Consider the following 21,462-nt stretch of genomic DNA (forward strand, 5'->3'; position numbering starts at 1 on the left):
AATTTTCGCTGATGATTTGAAAATATATAGAAAAATTGATGATACCTCAGATAACTTAATCTTGCAGAATGATCTGGCCAATATTGAACTGTGGTGTAAGAAAAATAGGTTAGAACTTAACGTTGCTAAGTGTAAGGTGGTTACATTTACCAGAAAGATTAATTTTGCGAAATATATATATAAAATTAATAATCAGAGTTTGCAATCTGCGGAAACAATCAAAGATTTAGGAGTTTTATTTGATTCCCGTTTGAGTTTTGTTGATCACATTTATCAAATACAATCACATGCCAGGAAAATGACCGGGTTTATAGTCCGCAATTGTCATTCGTTTACTAATATCAAAGCTTTGCAAATTTTGTATTATGCCTATGTTAGATCGAAGCTTGAGTATTGCTCATTGATTTGGAATCCCTATTACCAATTACATTCTGATGCCCTTGAAAATGTTCAAAGGCGTTTTTTGAAATTCTTGTATTTTAAGTCTACTGGTATATATCCGGCTCAGGGCTTCGATCACGATACATTATTAGATATGTTTAACTTCCAAGCTTTAGAAACCCGCAGGCGTTGTCAGTCGGTAAAATTCCTTTATAATCTTATTCATAATAAAATCGATTGCCCAGATTTGCTAGAGCAACTAAGTTTTCTAGTACCACGCGCTGAGATGAGGAATCATGCAACTTTTTATTTGCCAAGGGCTTGCACAAACTTATTGTTAAAGTCCCCAGTTTATTTTATGTGCAAGACATTTAATTCTATCTGTAACACTTGCGATATAAACGATTGCTCGGTCAAAATGTTATGTATGAGTATAGTAAACCATGATCGTAATTGATGCCTCTCTTGCTTTAAGTTACATGTCTTAGGTTAAGTATATTCATTTAACTCCTACACTTTACCGAACTATTGTATTTTTCTTCTTTTTTTTTGTTTTTTGTTCTTTTGATGTTATTGAGTTTTTTATATTTATATTATGTACTATTTCAATGTAATTTAGCTCTATAAATGGAATTACTTCTGTTGGGCTAATAAATTATTATTATTATTATTATTATTATTATTTCGGGACGCCCACTTACTTATTGCATTTCAATTGATTTTATTGATTCGATTTAATGGCATCTACTTATCATGCGCAAACAAACATAAAGCAGTCTGTGTTTTCGACCCAGCTGAGTAACTTCCAGCACTTGAATAGTGGTTGAAACATGAGTGATCCCAGTACCACAGAATTTGCCCACGTATCTAGTGGTTTACATTACGGTAAAATAATCCTTGTTCTGTAAGAAATGTACTATATTATCCCTCTTTATTTAGATTACTACTGGAGGGATTACACAGGTGATATACCAAGAGATGCCGTCCCGGGTGGGCGCGATGTAAACCATAGACCAACGTACATTGGCCATGTCTATGTTCATAAATACGGAATATGTACTGTTACGATATATCCCGGCATTACAACAGTTGTTCCTAGTGTAACGGGATACTACATTTTTGATCATATAAAAGTAAGTAAAAATAATTATAAACCATATGTATTATTTTATTTTTAAATTCTTAGTCAGGTACTGAATGGTTAGACTAGATGAAAATTTTAAGTATTATTTTTACAAATTTAGTTAAGATTAACACAATATAAAGGGTGACAACTTTTTAATTATCCAATATCTTTCTTATTTTAAAATATACAGAAATGGTAAAATGAGCAAAAATGTGCAGAATTTTTTGCAGATTCGTTTTTAAATTTTAAANGACAAACTGATACAATAAAATTTTTAGGTGTATACATAAATCAATTTTTGGATTGGAGTGATCATATTAATAACTTATGTTCAAAATTATCTTCTATCTGTTAGGTACTATATAGGTTAAAATGTCTAACAACTAAAAAAATTTTATTGTCATATTATTACGCTCATATTTATTATAGAATAAGATACAGTATATTATTTTGGGGATGTTCATCTCAAATGTTGAAAGTTTCTTAGATTACAAAAGAGAATAGTAAGGAGTATAGCCTCAGTAAATAAATATCATTCATGTAGAAATTTATTTAAAAATCTTAAATTACTTACCGTACCATGTATTTATATATACAGGGTATCCCAACGAAAATTTGACCCCCCCTATAATTGGAAAACCGAATAATATTTCAAAATTCGCCGAGACCCGTCGATTTTTGTTCTTGGGGNCTGTTACGATATATCCCGGCGAAACAACAGTTGTTCCTAGTGTAACGGGATACTACATTTTTGATTATATAAAAGTAAGTAAAAATAATTATAAACCGTATGTATTATTTTATTTTTGAATTCTTAAGTCAGGTACTGAATGGTTAGACTAGATGAAGATTTTAAGTATTATTTTTACAAATTTAGTTAAGATTAACACAATATAAAGGGTGACAACTTTTTAATTATCCAATATCTTTCTTATTTTAAAATATACAGACATGGTAAAATGAGCAAAAATGTGCAGAATTTTTTGCAGATCATGGATTCGTTTTTAAATTTTAAAAATTCCGATTAGTTTGGAGGTAACCGATTTTATGCTATTTCTTTATTTAATCGTATTTCACTTGTTTTTGTACATTTTATGGCAAAAACGTGTTGTCTGATATTAAATGACCTGAGGCATTCATTTTTGCTATAAATATTATCGTATCACTAAAAATGTGTGCTGAGCGGTAGTTAACTAATTCAAATAAATCCATTTTTTTTTTCTAAAAATAATCTTGCCAATTGAAGTCAAACATAGAGATATGCAAAAGATACACAGACAGGATTCCTAACTGTTGAAATTTCAGGAAGTAATTACTTTGTCAAGGGCGATGTTGGAATAATAATATTTTGACATATCATTTTTTATTTTTACTCGGTACTTTACTATTAATTAGTTGGAGCACGAAGATCATAGAGTAGTTGTTTCCTGCAATATCAACAGTTCTGACTTTTATCTGTGACGTACACAGGGCGTTCAAATTAAAACTTCCCACCTAGAAAATATCGAAATGAAAAAAAACCCTGAGGAACATCGACTTTCTTCTCAAGGGGAACACATAATGGCGTAAGTTTTGGTGTATTGGAAGCTACTCGTTAGGCAGTAAAATACCCTAAAACTCTAAATGGTACCTTATGAAACCTCATTTTAAAGCTTTTTCAATTTTGCGACGACATATGACTCTTTAAATTTTGGGTTTGGATATGACAATAATCAACACTTAAAGAATAAGACCAAACATCAATGAATGAAATTATGTTATTTTACTAAGTGTTCAAATTGGTTTCCCTCCGCTTCCATACAATAATAAAATCTTTGTTCCACTTCCGAACGAACATTTCGAAGTATTTCGAGCGTTATCTGACGACATTCTTTAACAATTTCTCGATCAAAAAATTTGTTTTGATTTTTCGTTTATCTGTCAATATAAAAACTTCATACTATATCAATTCCTTTTTTACATGTTTTACTTTAATCGAGAAAAAGTTACAATATCTCGTAAACGAGACTCCAAATAAAAATCTTACAGGAGTGAAAAAAATTGAATAAAACGCCATTTTATCTAAAAAAACATAATCGGAAAGCATAGGCGTACTTAAAAAAATAATAAAGGGTCCATGGGTACTGCAAGCTTCCTCCCATCCTCTCCGTTCGCGCTTTTTTATTTTAAACCAAAGTTACACATAAAGTGTGCCAACTTAAGATCAAATATGTGCTAAATTTCAAATAAATGTCTACAATCACCAGAGTTATCAATAAAAATCATTTTTTAAATTTTAATTTTGACACCCTGTATTTTGAAAATGGAGCTCCGAAATGAAAAGCGGCATAAGAATGGTCCCATTATTTTAGTCCAAAGAATATGTGGTTAACGGCTTGTTCTATTAATTTGTAATAACCTACATATATCTAAATAAGATTGTTCGATTTTTATTTCCGTTGACTTTAAAGTCTTGAAAAAATACTATTTTCTTATTTTGTTGAGGTTTATGTTATGTTAATACGAAAAATTAAGAAACACCCCCTATAATGTTATCACAAAATTTTATGATCTATCAAAAACTTCGCACCTTTAGTTATGGTAAGAATGGTTGACAAGTTTTTTTTTCAGATATTATGTAGTCCGTTCAAAGAAAAATTCAGATGGGTTGCTACAGATGCAGAAAAACTTCACGTACAATTGATTGGTAAACACCTTGTCCGAGGTGGAGTCGATTACAATGGAAAGACGACTAATATTGGCAGAATTCTACATAAAGGTGAGATAATTGTAGCCAAAGTGTGTGGGAGCGTAATAGGGAATGCGAAATTATACTATTGTGATAACAACAGTGAAAAAAGTGTTAACTCCTATGAAGTTTTAATATACGACTTGAATTAATTTTTTTTGTATTGTTAATATCTTGTTAATGTAATTTTTATAATCTATAATAAACGTATTTTCACATTACTTATGATTTAGTGAATTCAAAAAGTATTGTCGATCAAATAATAATAAAAATATGTATATACTTACTTAGTGAGTCTGAAAACGATATTAAAATCACTAATGAGCTACTATATACAACGAAAATTATACAGGGTTATTCAGAACTTATCCAAAAAAAAAATTGATATACAAGGGACTCTTACAAATACAAAGAAAAAATCAAAGAAGGCAGTTCGAAAATGATGTAAAAATACCCTTCTGCACGGCACTGGAAACTGGTCAACTGTAAAATCTGACAAAAATGGACAAAAACTTCGAAGAATTTCGCAAGGAAAGAAATAAACATAACCTATTTTATATCAGCAAATTCATCTGCTTTTGTCGCTATTGTTATTATTATTTAATAAAATTAATTTGTTGTTTTAAATAATAAAATAATTTGACATAACTGATGTTACAACAACTGTTCAAAATTTTGTCCACTGACGTGTAAACACAGTTTCTACGAATTAACACAAATGTTATCTTGCCTCACCATAATGTCGTTTTACTTCATCATATTAAATTAAAACGCTATCCATCTACTCCGAGTTGCTATACACGCAGACCATTTTTTAACTAACTACTAAAAAACTATTGTAAACAGTCGGATTTCAGTATTCGGAGTCGCTGAGGCCACGTGGCTCTCCACGCGTATTGCGAATGGCGCTAGAGACTACAACTGTCCAGTTATGTAATGGTTGAAAGTACTATAATTTTTTTTCTCGGAAACTGTAACGATTTTACAAAAATTTTTTTTGCTATATTGACTATATTTCACTTGCTGCATCTATTCCCAATTTTTTTGGATAAGTTGTGAATCACCCTGTATAAAAATAAATCGTACGTTATAAATTTTGAAAGTAGAGATCAATCGTTATTTCAGGAATATACCCGGTGTTTATTGACATCTTGTGTTTACGCCGTTGTGCTGTAATACATATCAGCCATTTAAATTTGTTGATATTTGTTCTTGAGAACCATTTTTGTACATCCATTAACAGCTCAAATCTATCAAGCCAGTAAAGTGATTGAAATTCAGAAAAAAAGACTTATCAGAGTTAGCTATTCCCACATTGTTTACATATAATATCTAATCTGATGCAATCAAATTAGCGACAGCAATTCCTCTTATTTATGCCCATTAGAGTTTACTTTTGTTGTCATATACACAATTGAGATATTTAATTTATAAGATACCAATATAAAACTGTTGTGTTGTCTTTCTGGGTACCACTTGAAAAGCTAAATGTGAAACTCGGTTGGAAATTAAAATAGTTATATACAGGGTGTCCCGAAATTCATGCAACAAAATTTGGTCACAGATTCTTAAGACAAATTTAGGGGACCCGTATTTTTTATTTTTTGCCAAGTGGCCTTTTCTTTCGGAGTTACAGCCCCCTGAAGTCCGCCCATAAGAATAATCTTTTTTTATATCTCAGAACCCTGTTGTACGAGAATCACTAAATTTGGTACACAGGGGGTTTATGACATGTGGAATCTGATGGTGCTACGTTTTTTTGCGAAGACAATTTTTCGTGGGTCCCCTTGTCTTTGGAGCTAAAAAAATTGGTCGCATATTTAAATTTCTCAAAAATTATCTGTCCCCTAAGAAGCCATTAAATTTAGAAACTTTTTGTCTCCTTATACTTTTTTCGCAATGTTTTCGAGAAAAATGTCAAAATGTGATCGAATGCATATCGTGATTCGCCATTTTCCTAAAAAACATTGCGTTTTACGAAACAAATATCAAGAGACAAAAAAGTTTCTAACTAATAATTAAAAAAAAAAAATCAAATTTGCGACCAAATTTTTCTGGTTCCAAAGACAAGGGGGCCCACGAAAAACTATTTTAAGGGGGTTTCTCGCCAAAAAGCGTAGCACTGTGAGATTCCACATGTCATAAAACCTCATAATTTTTGTGAAATAGTTTTTTCAAGGATCTCAAAGTTTTTAATATACGCTTTTAGTATTTATTTCTGGGATACCCTGTATATTTTCTTCACGGTGTAATTGAAATAAGTAGTAATATATGCAGACATTAGACAACGCTTTTTAACTAAATTTTTAGGGAAAAGAATAGGACAAAAATATCGAATTCCGATTTTTATAGATCAAAGATTTCGTGGTATTGTGTGAAGATACAATGAAAAAATACTTGTTTACGGATTAAACAAACTTTCCAAAAAAAGTAAGAAAAAAGTACATGAAAATAAAGCAGCTCGTGATGCAGTTGCTTTTTTCAAAATGTTGAAATTGGGCCACCTCTACATTGCATGGGTAGCATTGAATTAAAATCTAATTTAATATACCAGGTGGGGCATTCATCTTGAGACAAAATAATATCTTGGTTGGACTCGATTGTTTGGAAAAAGTTTCAGACAAAAACTGTAGGGTACCGAGGGGGCCATTGAATGGTCCATACTACGACTTCCGGTCTGGACCGGAAGTGGTGCTTTTAGACAGGAAGTTGATGTTTTTAAATGGAAACACCCATTTTTAGAAAGGATTTCGATTGAAAAACGAAAAAAAAACTTTTTGTTCTTATTATTTTTTCGATTTAACACTTTGTGTTATATTTTGTTATAATATGTTTTCATGTAAAATGGATGTCTAGAACATTTCCAAAAAAGTAGTTGGTAGTCATTTCTTTGCCAGAAATATATTTAAGGATTGTCATAAATTCTCAGTCAGTCGAATTTGAGACAGATAAGGAGAAACACTGCTTTCAAATAAAGGATATCCGTTAATTTAATTGTATTGAAACATAAAAAAAACGTTGAATCGTCAAAGGAGTAAGGTTATAACCTGTTATCGAAGTAGAAAATAATAAACTTTACCTGAATGTCAAACCAATGGAGTTAAAAATAAAGGGAAAATCAATCAATCAAGAAATTTATCAAGAAGAAACCTGGAAGAAGACCACCTCCCATGGAATTTGAAGTCTCAAACAAGAGAACTTAGACAATCTACATTACATTATTACCAAGATTTGGTCGTCGTCTTAGGAATACTGGTAGTTCAAAGAAGAATGAAGGAAAACAAGAGGAGCTCAAATTAGAGACTCGTAATACTTAGTGATTTAAATAAGAATTAATATTTGAATATTAATATAGGTTTCAGCTAGAGGTTAGGGAAAACATGTTTTTAATTTGTTAATTCAAGTTGGCAAGTTTCAACACATGAATAGTACCGCTATTATTATATACAAGATGTTCTGAATGTCCGTCAGGAAACTCCAGGAGATGATTCTACGAATTAGAATAGTAGCAGTATGTAATGAAATTTTTTTCGAATTGTCCATGGCTTGCAACAGCTTGTCAAGGTTCAATTTTTTTAAATTTTCTATTTAAATAACTTATTTAATTCAAGTTCGAATTTTTTCAAGAGATAGTATTACAGCATAGCAATTTGATTAATTGCGGAAAAAATTATCAAAAGTTTGATGTTTACTAACAATTTAATAGCAATTTCCTTCTAACCGGTTACATTTATCGGCTTGAATAGAGAGTACATGATATTTTCTGATACTGTGTCTCTTTTCAATAACGTTTAAATTTCTGTGATGTCTAGCAAAAGAAAAAAGTTATCAACAAAACAAATCTTATGTTCTAGGTAAAGTGCCCTCTAGCGGCGCATAATGAAGCTTTTGTCTGACTAGTCCAACAGAGCTTCATCTACTTAGTGGTTGTACCAAATGAGAGACTAATCGAACTTTGACAATTCGAAAAAAAAAATCATTACATACTGCTATTATTTTAATTCGTAGAATCATCTCCTGAAGTTACCTGACGGACTTCTAGAACACCCTGTATATATTTTTAATAACAGACATAATTAATTAGGGAGGTTTTTACATTTAATTTAGCCTTTCAGATATCAAGTTCAAATTGGGTGCTTTGGCGAAATTAACTGTCACGTAAATTGCGATGCATTATGATTTTTAGATTGCTCCTGGAGATATTACACAGGATACATACCAAAAAAGCGCTGTGGAAGATATGTATGACGTAATCAATACATATTAGTTAAGATTTATGTTAGAAATTATGGACTGTTACAGTCAATCTATGGGGGTGTATAATCTGGATAATCATAATAGAGGTTTGTAAATGTATCCATGCAAAAAGTGGTCCTAAATTTTCTCCCGGAGCGACGTTTTTAAAATTAATAGTACGCCAGAAACTAAAGTTGCATTTATATATAAACTTTTTTCCGAAATTATTTTCAAATAATAGTAGAAAATGGTAAATGTGCACCATTATAATTTTACGATATCTTAAAAGTCGTTCGACATATCCGACTCACATTTTATATACAGACTTAGGAAATTTGGATATTAATTTACACAGCATTAATAACATTAGTTAAACCTTACAGGGGTAGTTTTAGGGGGTAACTGTCAGTGTTTCATCCATAACTTTTTATTTGTACCTCATTTTAAATACATAGATCAAATGACACTATTCTCAGGTAATAAAGTTCAATAGTATCAAGAAATTCAAGTTTACGTATCATAGATTCAGTATTAATTAATAAGTGTGGAGTATCGATGTGTTTTTGATTTTTTCCAGACGAATAAGGATCTTATCTGATGTTTCGAAAATTCAAAGTGACGTTTAGTGACTACCCTTTTTCCAATAATATTTTGAGGCGTCAAAAGTCTTATGCCCGTTTGCACCGAGGTAAATAGGCATTAGTTTACAATATGTTGTTCTAAATTCATGGCACCGTTCCCTAAGCTCTTCTTAAGTACGCAAACAAAATGTTCCTTATGTTTCGATAGCCAGAAATATGAAGTAGGTACGTGTGTGTTATTGTAGTTCGTACTTTAAATTTAAAAGAAAAATACAAAAATAAATGCTTTATCTGAAATTACATCCGGTCAGTACATTGGAAAATATGACTAAACAGAAATTTATTTCGAAATATCTTCTACATTGGACTGACATACAGTTAATTATCTGCATGTGATAAGAAATATTTACTAATAATATGCTAATTAAATGTTTAATCTGAATGTAATCAACTTTTCATGGGGGGATTTTTAGTATTATCGCATAATATAAGCATAACGTTAAGTCTGTGAGAACTAGTTTTATTTAAAAGATACTTATGTTAAGGTAGATATTAAGATGAAAGTTAGTACTATTTGCTTCAATGTCCTGATTATCTTTGGATACTTCAGCTGCATTGTTTGTGATATGAATTATGGTACATAAATTACTTAAACTAATGTAGATCTTTATTAACTTGACGACAATTTTCAGATTATTATTGGAGGGATTATACAGGTGAAATACCAAGTGATGCTGTGGAGGGTGGATATGATATAAACAGAAAGACAACATATATTGGCCAAGTTTACGTAAAACATTATGGAATTATTCCAGTTACAATATATCCCGGGAAAACGTCGGTCACGGCAAATATTTGGGGGTTACATCATCTAGATAGTTACATAAAGGTTTGTAAATTTTTGTTAACGATAACAACAACAATTTTGTTCCATAAACGTTTGGACATATTTTTTTAAAAAATGTTATGGATTGTTTAGGAATTTAATTTACAAATAATTCAATTTCTTTTTTATTATGAAATTACCGGCACAATCAAATCATTTTAAGGAAATACAATGAAATTATGCAGCTTCATTACATCTTTTGTTAGTTCTGTATGTTTTCGGTATCATTTTTTTAACCGTATTGATAAACATAAAGTTTAATGTTTTAGATATTGTGCAGCCCATACAAAGATAATTTCAAATGGGTTCCAGCTAATGCAAGAACTCTTCATGTTCAGATGATTAACAAACATTTGGTACGAGGTGGTGTGGAGTATGGCTTATTAACCAATATTGGTAGAATATCGTACCAAGGAGAGTTATTGGTCGCCAAAGTTTGTTCATTCAGTGTGGGAAATGCCAAATTGTTTTATCCTGCTGGTAACAGAGAAAAAAATACCGATTCTTACGAAGTTTTAATTTATGATGTTAAAAACAATTCAGATACAGGTTTCCATATTATCGCTCAGTAATTTATATACTCTATTATAAATGAATGTGAATATAAATCTCATACTACACTGTTACGTATTTTTTCATAAAACCATTATCACACAACAACCGACCTACTTGTATAGGAAAATAAAATACAGGACTGATATACATAACATCAACATACGTTTTAAAAATAATCTAACACTGCCACAGCATAAAACCTTGTTTACATGTGACATTGACAAACTCTACAATAAAATTCCGATAGCTTTCAAAACTTTAGCCATAAGCTCTTTCAAGAAAAAGATCAAACACATGATTTTGCANGGTGATATACCAAGAGATGCCGTCCCGGGTGGGCGCGATGTAAACCATAGACCAACGTACATTGGCCATGTCTATGTTCATAAATACGGAATATGTCCTGTTACGATATATCCCGGCGAAACAACAGTTGTTCCTAGTGTAACGGGATACTACATTTTTGATTATATAAAAGTAAGTAAAAATAATTATAAACCGTATGTATTATTTTATTTTTGAATTCTTAAGTCAGGTACTGAATGGTTAGACTAGATGAAAATTTTAAGTATTATTTTTACAAATTTAGTTAAGATTAACACAATATAAAGGGTGACAACTTTTTAATTATCCAATATCTTTCTTATTTTAAAATATACAGAAATGGTAAAATGAGCAAAAATGTGCAGAATTTTTTGCAGATTCGTTTTTAAATTTTAAAAATTCCGATTAGTTTGGAAGTAACCGATTTTATGCTATTTCTTTCTTTAATCGTATTTCACTTTTTTTTTGTACATTTTATGCAAAAACGTGTAGTATGATATTAAATGACCTGAGGCATTCATTTTTGCTATAGATATTATCGTATCACTAAAAATGTGTGCTGAGCGGTAGTTAACTAATTCAAATAAATCCATTTTTTTTCTAAAAATAATCCTGGTAATTGAAGTTAAACATAGAGATATGCGAAAGATACACAGACAGGATTCCTAACTGTTGAAATTTCAGGAAGCAATTACTTTGTCAAGGGAGATGTTGGAACAATAAAAATATAAAATATTTCTTTGAAAGAATGCATTATTTAATAATTTCACTGCGTCAGGTTATGTAACCTTATGTTAATAATATTTTGACATATCATTATTTATTTTTACTCGGTACTTTACTATTAATTAGTTGGAGCACGAAGATCATAGACTAGTTGTTTCCTGCAATATCAACAGTTCGGAATCTTATCTGTGACGTATACAGGGCGTTCAAATTAAAACTTCCCACCTAGAAAATATCGAAATAAAAAAAAACCTGAGGCATCGACTTTCTTCTCAAGGGGAACACATAATGGCGTAAGTTTTGGTGTATTGGAAGCTACTCGTTAGGCAGTAAAATACACTAAAACTCTAAATGGTACCTTATGACACCTCATTTTAAAGCTTTTTCAATTTTGCGACGACATATGACTCTTTAAATTTTGGGTTTGGATATGACAATAAAATCAACACTTAAAGAATAAGACCAAACATCAATGAATGAAATAATGTTATTTTACTAAGTGTTCAATTTGGTTTCCTCCGCTTCCACACAATAATAAAATCTTTGTTCCACTTCCGAACGAACATTTCGAAGTATTTCGGGCGTTATCTGACGACATTCTTTAACAATTTCTCGATCAAAAAATTTGTTATGATTTTTCGTTTATCTGTCAATACAAAAACTTCATACTCTATCAATTCTTTTTTTACATGTTTTACTTTAAACGAGAAAAAGTTACAATATCTCGTAAACGAGACTTCAAATAAAAATCTTACAGGAGTGAAAAAAATTGAATAAAACGCAATTTTATCTAAAAAAACATAATCGGAAAGCATAGGCTTTCTTAAAAAAATAATAAAGGGTCCATGGGTACTGCAAGCTTCCTCCCATCCCCTCCGTTCGCGCTTTGATATTTTAAACCAAAATTACACATGAAGTGTGCCAACTTAAGATCAAAATATTTGCTAAATTTCAAATAAATGACTCTACAATCACCAGAGTTATCAATAAAAATCATTTTTTAAATTTTAATTTTGACACCCTGTATTTTGAAAATGAAGCTCCGAAATGAAAAGCGGCATAAGAATGGTCCCATTATTTTAGTCCAAAGAATATGTGGTTAACGGCTTGTTCTATTACTAATTTGTAACAACCTGCATATATCTAAATAAGATTGTTCGATTTTTATTTCCGTTGACTTTAAAGTCTTGAAAAAATACTATTTTCTTATTTTGTTGAGGTTTATGTTATGTTAATACGAAAAATTAAGAAACACCCCCTATAATGTTATCACAAAATTTTATGATCTGTCAAAAACTTCGCACCTTTAGTTATGGTAAGAATGGTTGACAAGTTTTTTTTCAGATATTATGTAGTCCGTTCAAAGAAAAATTCAGATGGGTTGCTACAGATGCAGAAAAACTTCACGTACAATTGATTGGTAAACACCTTGTCCGAGGTGGAATCGATTACAATGGAAAGACGACTAATATTGGCAGAATTCTACATAAAGGTGAGGTAATTGTAGCCAAAGTGTGTGGGAACGTAATAGGGAATGCGAAATTATACTATTGTGATAACAACAGTGAAAAAAGTGTTAACTCCTATGAAGTTTTAATATACGACATGAATTAAATTTTTTTGTATTGTTAATATCTTGTTAATGTAATTTTTATAATCTATAATAAACGTATTTTCACATTACTTATGATTTAGTGAATTCAAAAAGTATTGTCGATCAAATAATAATGAAAAATATGTATATACTTACTTAGTGAGTCTGAAAACGATATTAAAATCACTGATGAGCTACTATATACAACGAAAATTATACAGGGTGATTCAGAACTTATCCAAAAAAAAATTGATATACAAGGGACTCTTACGAATACAATGTTGTAAAGAAAAAATCAAAGAAGGCAGTTCGAAACTGATTTAAAAATACCCTTCTGCACGGCACTGGAAACTGGTCAACTGTAAAATCTGACCTCGCACAATGCGGCATGGCGGCAAAGTGTGATAAAAATGGACAAAAACTTTGAAGAATTTCGCAAGGAAAGAAATAAACAGAACCTATTTTATATCAGCAAATTCATCTGCTTTTGTCACTATTGTTATTATTATTTTATAAAATTAATTTGTTGTTTTAAATAATAAAATAATTTGACATACCTGATGTTACAACAACTGTTCAAAATTTTGTCCACCGACGTGTAAACACAGTTTCTACGAATTAACACAAATGTTATCTTGCCTCACCATAATGTTTTACTTCATCCTATTAAATTAAAACGCTATCCATCTACTCCGAGTTGCTATACACGCAAACCATTTTTTAACTAACTACTAAAAAACTATTGTAAACAGTCGGATTTCAGTATTCGGAGGCGCTGAGGCCACGTGGCTCTCCACGCGTATTGCGAATGACGCTAGAGACTACAATTGTCTAGCTATGTAATGGTTGAAAATACTATAATTTTTTTTCTCGGAAACTGTAAGGATTTTACAAAAATTTCTTTTGCTATATTGACTCTATTTCACATGCTGCATCTATTCCCAATTTTTTTGGATAAGTTGTGAATCACCCTGTATAAAAATAAATCGTACGTTATAAGTTTTGAAAGTACAGATCAATCGTTATTTCAGGAATATACCCGGTGTTTATTGACATCTTGTGTTTACGCCGTTGTTCTGTAATACATATCGGCCATTTAAATTTGTTGATATTTGTTCTTGAGAACCATTTTTGTACATCCATTAACAGCTCAAATCTATTAAGCCAGTAAAATGATTGAAATTCAGAAAAAAAGACTTATCAGAGTTAGCTATTTCTACATTGTTTACATATAATATCTAATCTGATGCAATCAAATTAGCGACAGCAATTCCTCTTATTTATGCCCATTAGAGTTTACATTTGTTGTCATATACACAATTGAGATACTTAATTTGTAAGATAACAATATAAAACTGTTGTGTTGTCTTTCTGGGAACCACTTGGAAAAACGGGAAAAGCCGGGAAAAGCTAAAGGTGAAACTCGATTGGAAATTAAAATAGTTATATATAGGGTGTCCCGAAATTCATGCAACAAAATTTGGTCACAGATTCTTAAGACAAATTTAGGGGACCCGTATTTTTTATTTTTTGCCAAGTGGCCTTTTCTTTCGGAGTTACAGCCCCCTGAAGTCCGCCCCTAAGAATAATCTTTTTTTATATCTCAGAACCCTGTTGTACGGAATCACTAAATTTGGTACACAGGGGGTTTATGACATGCGGAATCTGATGGTGCTACGTTTTTTGGCGAAGATACCCCTTAAGACAATTTTTCGTGGGCCCCCTTGTCTTTGGAGCCAAAAAAATTTGGTCGCATATTTAAATTTCTCAAAAATTATCTGTCCTCTAAGAAGCCATTAAATTTAGAAACTTTTTGTCTCCTTATATTTTTTTCGCAATGTTTTCGAGAAAAATTTCAAAATGTGATCGAATGCATATCGTGATTCGCCATTTTCCTAAAAAACATTGCGTTTTACGAAACAAATATCAAGAGACAAAAAAGTTTCTAAATTCAATGGCTTTCTAACTAACTAATAATTAAAAAAAAAAATCAAATTTGCGACCAAATTTTTCTGGTTCCACTGTGAGATTCCACATGTCATAAAACCTCATAATTTTTGTGAAATAGTTTTTTCAAGGATCTCGATGTTTTTAATAAGTGCTTTTAGTATTTATTTCTGGGATACCCTGTATATTTCCTTCACGGTGTAATTGAAATAGGTAGTAATAGATGTCGACATTAGACAACGCTTTTTAACTAAATTTTTAGAGAAAAGAATAGGACAAAAATATCGAATTCCGATTTTTATAGGTCAAAGATTTCGTGGTATTGTGTGAAGATACAATGAAAAAATACTTGTTTACGGATTAAACAAACTTTCCAAAAAAAGTAAGAAAAAAATACGTGAAAATAAAGCAGCTCGAGATGCGGTTGCTTTTTTTCAAAATGTTGAAATTGGGCCACCTCTACATTGCATGGGTAGCATTGAATTTAAATCTAATTTAATATACCAGGTGGGGCATTCATCTTGAGACAAAATAATATCTTGGTTGGACTCGATTATCTCGAAAAAAGTTTCATACGAAAACTGTAGGGTACCGAGGGGGCCATTGAATGGTCCATATTACGACTTCCGGTCTGGACCGGAAGTGGTGTTTTTAGACAGGAAGTTGATGTTTTTAATTGGAAACACCCATTTTTGGAAAGGATTTCGATTGAAATACGAAAAAAAAAACTTTTTGTTCTTATTATTTTTTCGATTTAACACTTTGTGTTATATTTTGTTATAATATGTTTTCATGTAAAATGGATGTCTAGAACATTTCCAAAAAAGTAGTTGGTAGTCATTTCTTTGCCAGAAATATATTTAAGGATTGTCATAAATTCTCAGTCAGTCGAGTTTGAGACAGATAAGGAGAAACACTGCTTTCAAATAAAGGATATCCGTTAATTTAATTGTATTGAAACATAAAAAAAACATTGAATCGTCAAAGGAGTAAGGTTATAACCTGTTATCCAAGTAGAAAATAATAAACTTTACCTGAATGTCAAACCAATGGAGTTAAAAATAAAGGGAAAATCAATCAATCAAGAAATTTATCAAGAAGAAACCTGGAAGAAGACCACCTCCCATGGAATTTGAAGTCTCAAACAAGAGAACTTAGACAATCTACATTACATTATTACCAAGATTTGGTCGTCGTCTTAGGAATACTGGTAGTTCAAAGAAGAATGAAGGAAAACAAGAGGAGCTCAAATTAGAGACTCGTAATACTTAGTGATTTAAATAAGAATTAATATTTGAATATTAATATAGGTTTCAGCTAGAGGTTAGGGAAAACATGTTTTTAATTTGTTAATTCAAGTTGGCAAGTTTCAACACATGAATAGTACCGCTATTATTATATACAAGATGTTCTGAATGTCCGTCAGGAAACTCCAGGAGATGATTCTACGAATTAAAATAATAGCAGTATGTAACGAAATTTTTTTCGAATTGTCCATGGCTTGCAACACCTTGTCAAGGTTCAATTTTTTAATTTTCTATTTAAATAACAAATTCAATTCAAGTTCGAATTTTTTCAAGAGATAGTAGGTATTACAGCATAGCAATTTGATTAATTGTAGAAAAAATTGTCAAAAGTTTGATGTTTAATAACACTTTAATAGCAGTTTCCTTCTAACCGGTTACATTTATCGGTTTGAATAAAGAGTACATGATATTTTCTGATACTGTGTCTCTTTTCAATAATGTTTAAATTTCTGTGATGTCTAGCAAAAGAAAAAAGTTATGAACAAAACAAATCTTATGTTCTAGGTAAAGTGCCCTCTAGCGGCGCATAATGAAGCTTTTGTCTGACTAATCCAACAGAGCTTCATCTACTTAGTGGTTGTGCCAAATGAGAGACTAATCGAAATTTGACAATTTGAAAAAAAAAATTCATTACATACTGCTATTATTTTAATTCTTAGAATCATCTCCTGAAGTTAACTGACGGACTTCTAGAACACCCTGTATATATTTTTAATAACAGACATAATTAATTAGGGAGGTTTTTATATTTTATTTAGCCTTTCAGATATCAAGTTCAAATTGGGTGCTTTGGCGAAATTAACTGTCATGTAAATTGCGATGCATTATGATTTTTAGATTGCTCCTGGAGATATTACACAGGGGACATACCAAAAAACGCTGTGGAAGATATGTATGACGTAACCAATACATATTAGTTAAGATTTATGTTAGAAATTATGGACTGTTACAGCCAATCTATGGGGGTGTATAATCTGGATAATCATAATAGAGGTTTGTAAATTTATCCCTGCAAAAAGTGGTCCTAAATTTTCTCCCGAAGCGACGTTTTTAAAATTAATAGTACACCAGAAACTAGTTGCATTTATATATAAACTTTTTTCCGAAATTATTTTCAAATTATAGTAGAAAATGGTAAATGTGCACCATTATAATTTTACGATATCTTAAAAGTCGTTCGAGATATCCGACTCACATTTTATATACAGACTTAGGAAATTTGGATATTAATTTACACAGCATTAATAGCATTAGTTAAACCTTATAGGGGTAGTTTTAAGGGGTGACTGTCAGTGTTTCATCCATAACCTTTTATTTGTACCTCATTTTAAAAACATAGATCAAATGACACTATTCTCAGGTAATAAAGTTCAATAGTATTGAGAAATTCAAGTTTACGTATCATAGATTCAGTATTAATTAATAAGTGTGGAGTATCGATCTGTTTTTGATTTTTCCAGACGAATAAGGAGCTTATCTGATGTTTCGAAAATTCAAAGTGACGTTTAGTGACTACCCTTTTTCCAATAACATTTTGAGGCGTCAAAAGTCTTATGCCCGTTTGCACCGAGGTAAATAGGCATTAGTTTACAATATGTTGTTCTAAATTCATGGCACCGTTCCCTAAGCTCTTCTTAAGTACGCAAACAAAATGTTCCTTATGTTTCGATACCAGAAATATGAAGTAGGTACGTGTGTGTTATTGTACCCGTAGTTCGTACTTTAAATTTAAAAGAAAAATACAAAAATAAATGTTTTATCTGAAATTACATCCAGTCAGTACATTGAAAAATATGACTAAACAAAAATTTATTTCGAAATATCTTCTACATTAGACTGACATACAGTTAATTATCTGCATGTGATAAGAAATATTTACTAATAATATGCTAATTAAATGTTTAATCTGAATGTAATCAACTTGTTCTTGGGGGGATTTTTAGTATTATCGCATAATATAAGCATAACGTTAAGTCTGTGAGAACTAGTTTTATTTAAAAGATACTTATGTTAAGGTAATAAGATGAAAGTTAGTACTATTTGCTTCAATGTCCTGATTATCTTTGGATACTTCAGCTGCATTGTTTGTGATATGAATTATGGTACATAAATTACTTAAACTAATGTAGATCTTTATTAACTTGACGACAATTTTCAGATTATTACTGGAGGGATTATACAGGTGAAATACCAAGTGACGCTGTGGAGGGTGGATATGATATAAACAGAAAGACAACATATATTGGCCAAGTTTATGTAAAACATTATGGAATTATTCCAGTTACAATATATCCCGGGAAAACGTCGGTCACGGCAAATATTTGGGGGTTACATCATCTAGATAGTTACATAAAGGTTTGTAAATTTTTGTTAACGATAACAACAACAATTTTGTTCCATAAACGTTTGGACATATTTTTTTAAAAAATGTTATGGATTGTTTAGGAATTTAATTTACAAATAATTCAATTTCTTTTTTATTATGAAATTACCGGCACAATCAAATCATTTTAAGGAAATACAATGAAATTATGCAGCTTCATTACATCTTTTGTTAGTTCTGTATGTTTTCGGTATCATTTTTTTAACCGTATTGATAAACATAAAGTTTAATGTTTTAGATATTGTGCAGCCCATACAAAGATAATTTCAAATGGGTTCCAGCTAATGCAAGAACTCTTCATGTTCAGATGATTAACAAACATTTGGTACGAGGTGGTGTGGAGTATGGCTTATTAACCAATATTGGTAGAATATCGTACCAAGGAGAGTTATTGGTCGCCAAAGTTTGTTCATTCAGTGTGGGAAATGCCAAATTGTTTTATCCTGCTGGTAACAGAGAAAAAAGTACCGATTCTTACGAAGTTTTAATTTATGATGTTAAAAACAATTCAGATACAGGTTTCCATGTTATCGCTCAGTAATTTATATATTCTATTATAAATGAATGTGAATATAAATCTCATACTACACTGTTACGTATTTTTTCATAAAACCATTATCACACAACAACCGACCTACTTGTATAGGAAAATAAAATACAGGACTGATATACATAACATCAACATACGTTTTAAAAATAATCTAACACTGCCACAGCATAAAACCTTGTTTACATGTGACATTGACAAACTCTACAATAAAATTCCGATAGCTTTCAAAACTTTAGCCATAAGCTCTTTCAAGAAAAAGATCAAACATATGATTTTGTACGGTGATGGATTGTCTCAAATGTCTGTGTTACTTAGTTTATTAAGTCATGTATTATAGTCTTCTATTATGTGCTAATTATGATTTTTGTCTGGTTGAGTGGAAGAGCGCTGCCATTTGATCTTGTGTTGGATGGATGCGAACTCTGCCTTTTTGTATGTATGTATGTGAGTATATTGTAATGTTATTTTATTAGCCGTGTAATTTATTTGTATATTTATTTGTAGGTATATATAATTTATGTTTATGCACCTTTGGATAGCTCAGATTGTCAAATAGGAAAATCTACTTACCTTCAATTAATTAAAAGGTAGACACTAGTGTCAGTGAAATTTATATTTTGTTTTTCTTTTTTATAAATTTAGATTTCTTTTTATCACGATAAGTTATTCTTATAATTAAATTTTGATTAATATGAAAATTTATTAATTTTGAAATTAAAAAATTCTTCAAAACAAAATAAAACTGAAAGTATTAATTTTCCTATAGGGCTAGTACTATTAACTAATTATATTGACAATTATATACAAAATCTCTCAATTATTTTCTAATTTTGGACACAGTTTTGCTCCTTCCGTTCAACTTTTATGATCCTGTCACGTTTTTCTAAAGTTCTACTGCAATTCTCGTATCTAACTACTCTGCTCCAAGAACAAATCTTCTACTGTCTGTTTGCTCCTCTATTACATCTGGTATTTGGTCCTCCACAGGAGACTATCCTCTGGGAAAGGTTGATAATTTAATATTTGTCAATTAATTACCTTTTTTTTATTCCTGTTTATGTTTTATATACACGATTTCCGTCTTCTTTGGATCTTTTAATTATTTAAATTATCTTTTCTTCATATTTCTCTTAACTTTTTGATTAATTAAGTATCTCCTTTCTTTATTTTTCTCAAAATCTACTTACAAACTTTTTTTTTCTTCCTGTTTCCAAGTAACCACACTCCTGTTTCCACGTTTTAATTTTTCATTCATCACTATTTAATTTACTTAATAACTATTGTACAATAATTTCACATTTATATAAAAAAATCAATTTCCACTCCTCATACACAACGACGGTAGCCCCATTAAATTTTACTGTTTGTAACAATTCGATAACGTTAAAAAAAATGCACCAGACTTTTGGGAGTCTATATTGACGACAATTTAAGATGGTCGGATCATATATCCTTATTAATTAAAAAGCTTAATCAGTCATACTATGCGTTATTAAAATTAAGACAATCACTGCCAGTGACTTCATTGTTAACTATTTATTACAGCCTGGTTTATAATTTGCTTATCAGAATTATTTTCAATCTCTCTAGAGACTCTTGCAGGCCGGTTTTTATCAATAATAAAATTATGAGTTTGCCCTGCATTTATATATTTCGTTTTTTATTATACAACAAAGAAAATTTGAACAAATATCTTCATAGTTCGCCTCGGCATCATTACACAACAAGGAATCCCAATTTATTGGTATTACCGAGGCATAGAAGTCATAAATTCGAACAATCTATTTCATATGCGGGTATTAAGATGTATAATCATCTTCCTAATTGTTTTAAAAATTTACATGTATTGCATTTTAAACGCAAAGTCAAGGATCTGTTATTAAGTAAATATTATTATATCTTAGATGAATATTATTTAGATAAGGATCTTTTGACGGTGTAACTGTTGCACTCCATGCTATTGTTGCTATTATTGTATAATTTGTAATTTTGTTCTTGTAAGTTTAGTGTATGTTTGTGCACATGTATTTTTGACTTGTCCTATACATTGTAAAATTATGTCTGTGGGGATTAAATAAATATTATTATTATTATTATTATTATTATTATTATTATTATTATTATTATTATTATTATTA

The 21,462-nt window shown here is 30.6% G+C and overlaps 4 protein-coding genes across 6 annotated transcripts; all 4 read left to right on the forward strand.

Annotated features, from left to right (window-relative positions):
* The first annotated feature begins 1,168 nt into the window (after positions 1 to 1,168).
* On the forward strand, positions 1,169 to 4,387 carry LOC108910566. Its single transcript, XM_018715210.2, has 3 exons — positions 1,169 to 1,266; positions 1,321 to 1,514; positions 4,118 to 4,387. The coding sequence occupies exons 1-3, from the start codon at positions 1,212 to 1,214 to the stop codon at positions 4,385 to 4,387; spliced, it is 519 nt and encodes a 172-aa protein (XP_018570726.1). The 5' UTR covers positions 1,169 to 1,211.
* Positions 4,388 to 9,543: 5,156 nt separating this feature from the next.
* LOC108910567 lies at positions 9,544 to 10,558 on the forward strand. 3 transcript variants are annotated; one of them, XR_001964459.1, is made up of 3 exons: positions 9,544 to 9,615; positions 9,745 to 9,941; positions 10,208 to 10,558. XR_001964459.1 is itself a non-coding variant. In XM_018715211.1 (3 exons), the coding sequence occupies exons 1-3, from the start codon at positions 9,610 to 9,612 to the stop codon at positions 10,508 to 10,510; spliced, it is 579 nt and encodes a 192-aa protein (XP_018570727.1). In that variant the 5' UTR covers positions 9,593 to 9,609; the 3' UTR covers positions 10,511 to 10,558. The 3 variants fall into 3 exon arrangements, 1 of the variants encoding a protein (XP_018570727.1); XR_001964460.1 differs by having other exon boundaries at positions 9,562 to 9,597; XM_018715211.1 differs by having other exon boundaries at positions 9,593 to 9,688.
* A 229-nt stretch (positions 10,559 to 10,787) lies between these two features.
* LOC111691701 lies at positions 10,788 to 13,226 on the forward strand. The gene is made up of 2 exons (XM_023454925.1): positions 10,788 to 10,970; positions 12,888 to 13,226. Exons 1-2 carry the CDS (start codon positions 10,788 to 10,790, stop codon positions 13,155 to 13,157), a joined length of 453 nt encoding a protein of 150 aa, XP_023310693.1. The 3' UTR covers positions 13,158 to 13,226.
* Positions 13,227 to 18,384: 5,158 nt separating this feature from the next.
* On the forward strand, positions 18,385 to 19,367 carry LOC108910568. The gene is made up of 3 exons (XM_018715212.1): positions 18,385 to 18,493; positions 18,550 to 18,746; positions 19,013 to 19,367. Exons 1-3 carry the CDS (start codon positions 18,415 to 18,417, stop codon positions 19,313 to 19,315), a joined length of 579 nt encoding a protein of 192 aa, XP_018570728.1. The 5' UTR covers positions 18,385 to 18,414; the 3' UTR covers positions 19,316 to 19,367.
* The last annotated feature ends 2,095 nt before the right edge of the window (positions 19,368 to 21,462 follow it).

This window comes from Anoplophora glabripennis, unplaced genomic scaffold (assembly GCF_000390285.2).
Source record: "Anoplophora glabripennis isolate ALB-LARVAE unplaced genomic scaffold, Agla_2.0 scaffold433, whole genome shotgun sequence".
Taxonomy (NCBI): domain Eukaryota; kingdom Metazoa; phylum Arthropoda; class Insecta; order Coleoptera; family Cerambycidae; genus Anoplophora; species Anoplophora glabripennis.

Coding starts and splice junctions, on each gene's coding strand:
- LOC108910566 (XM_018715210.2), top strand. CDS start 1,212: ATGAGTGATCCCAGTACCACAGAATTTGCCCACGTATCTAGTGGTTTA. Junction 1,267..1,320: donor ATCTAGTGGTTTACATTACG/GTAAAATAATCC, acceptor CTCTTTATTTAG/ATTACTACTGGAGGGATTAC. Junction 1,515..4,117: donor ACATTTTTGATCATATAAAA/GTAAGTAAAAAT, acceptor TTTTTTTTTCAG/ATATTATGTAGTCCGTTCAA.
- LOC108910567 (XM_018715211.1), top strand. CDS start 9,610: ATGAAAGTTAGTACTATTTGCTTCAATGTCCTGATTATCTTTGGATAC. Junction 9,689..9,744: donor TGTTTGTGATATGAATTATG/GTACATAAATTA, acceptor GACAATTTTCAG/ATTATTATTGGAGGGATTAT. Junction 9,942..10,207: donor ATCTAGATAGTTACATAAAG/GTTTGTAAATTT, acceptor TTAATGTTTTAG/ATATTGTGCAGCCCATACAA.
- LOC108910568 (XM_018715212.1), top strand. CDS start 18,415: ATGAAAGTTAGTACTATTTGCTTCAATGTCCTGATTATCTTTGGATAC. Junction 18,494..18,549: donor TGTTTGTGATATGAATTATG/GTACATAAATTA, acceptor GACAATTTTCAG/ATTATTACTGGAGGGATTAT. Junction 18,747..19,012: donor ATCTAGATAGTTACATAAAG/GTTTGTAAATTT, acceptor TTAATGTTTTAG/ATATTGTGCAGCCCATACAA.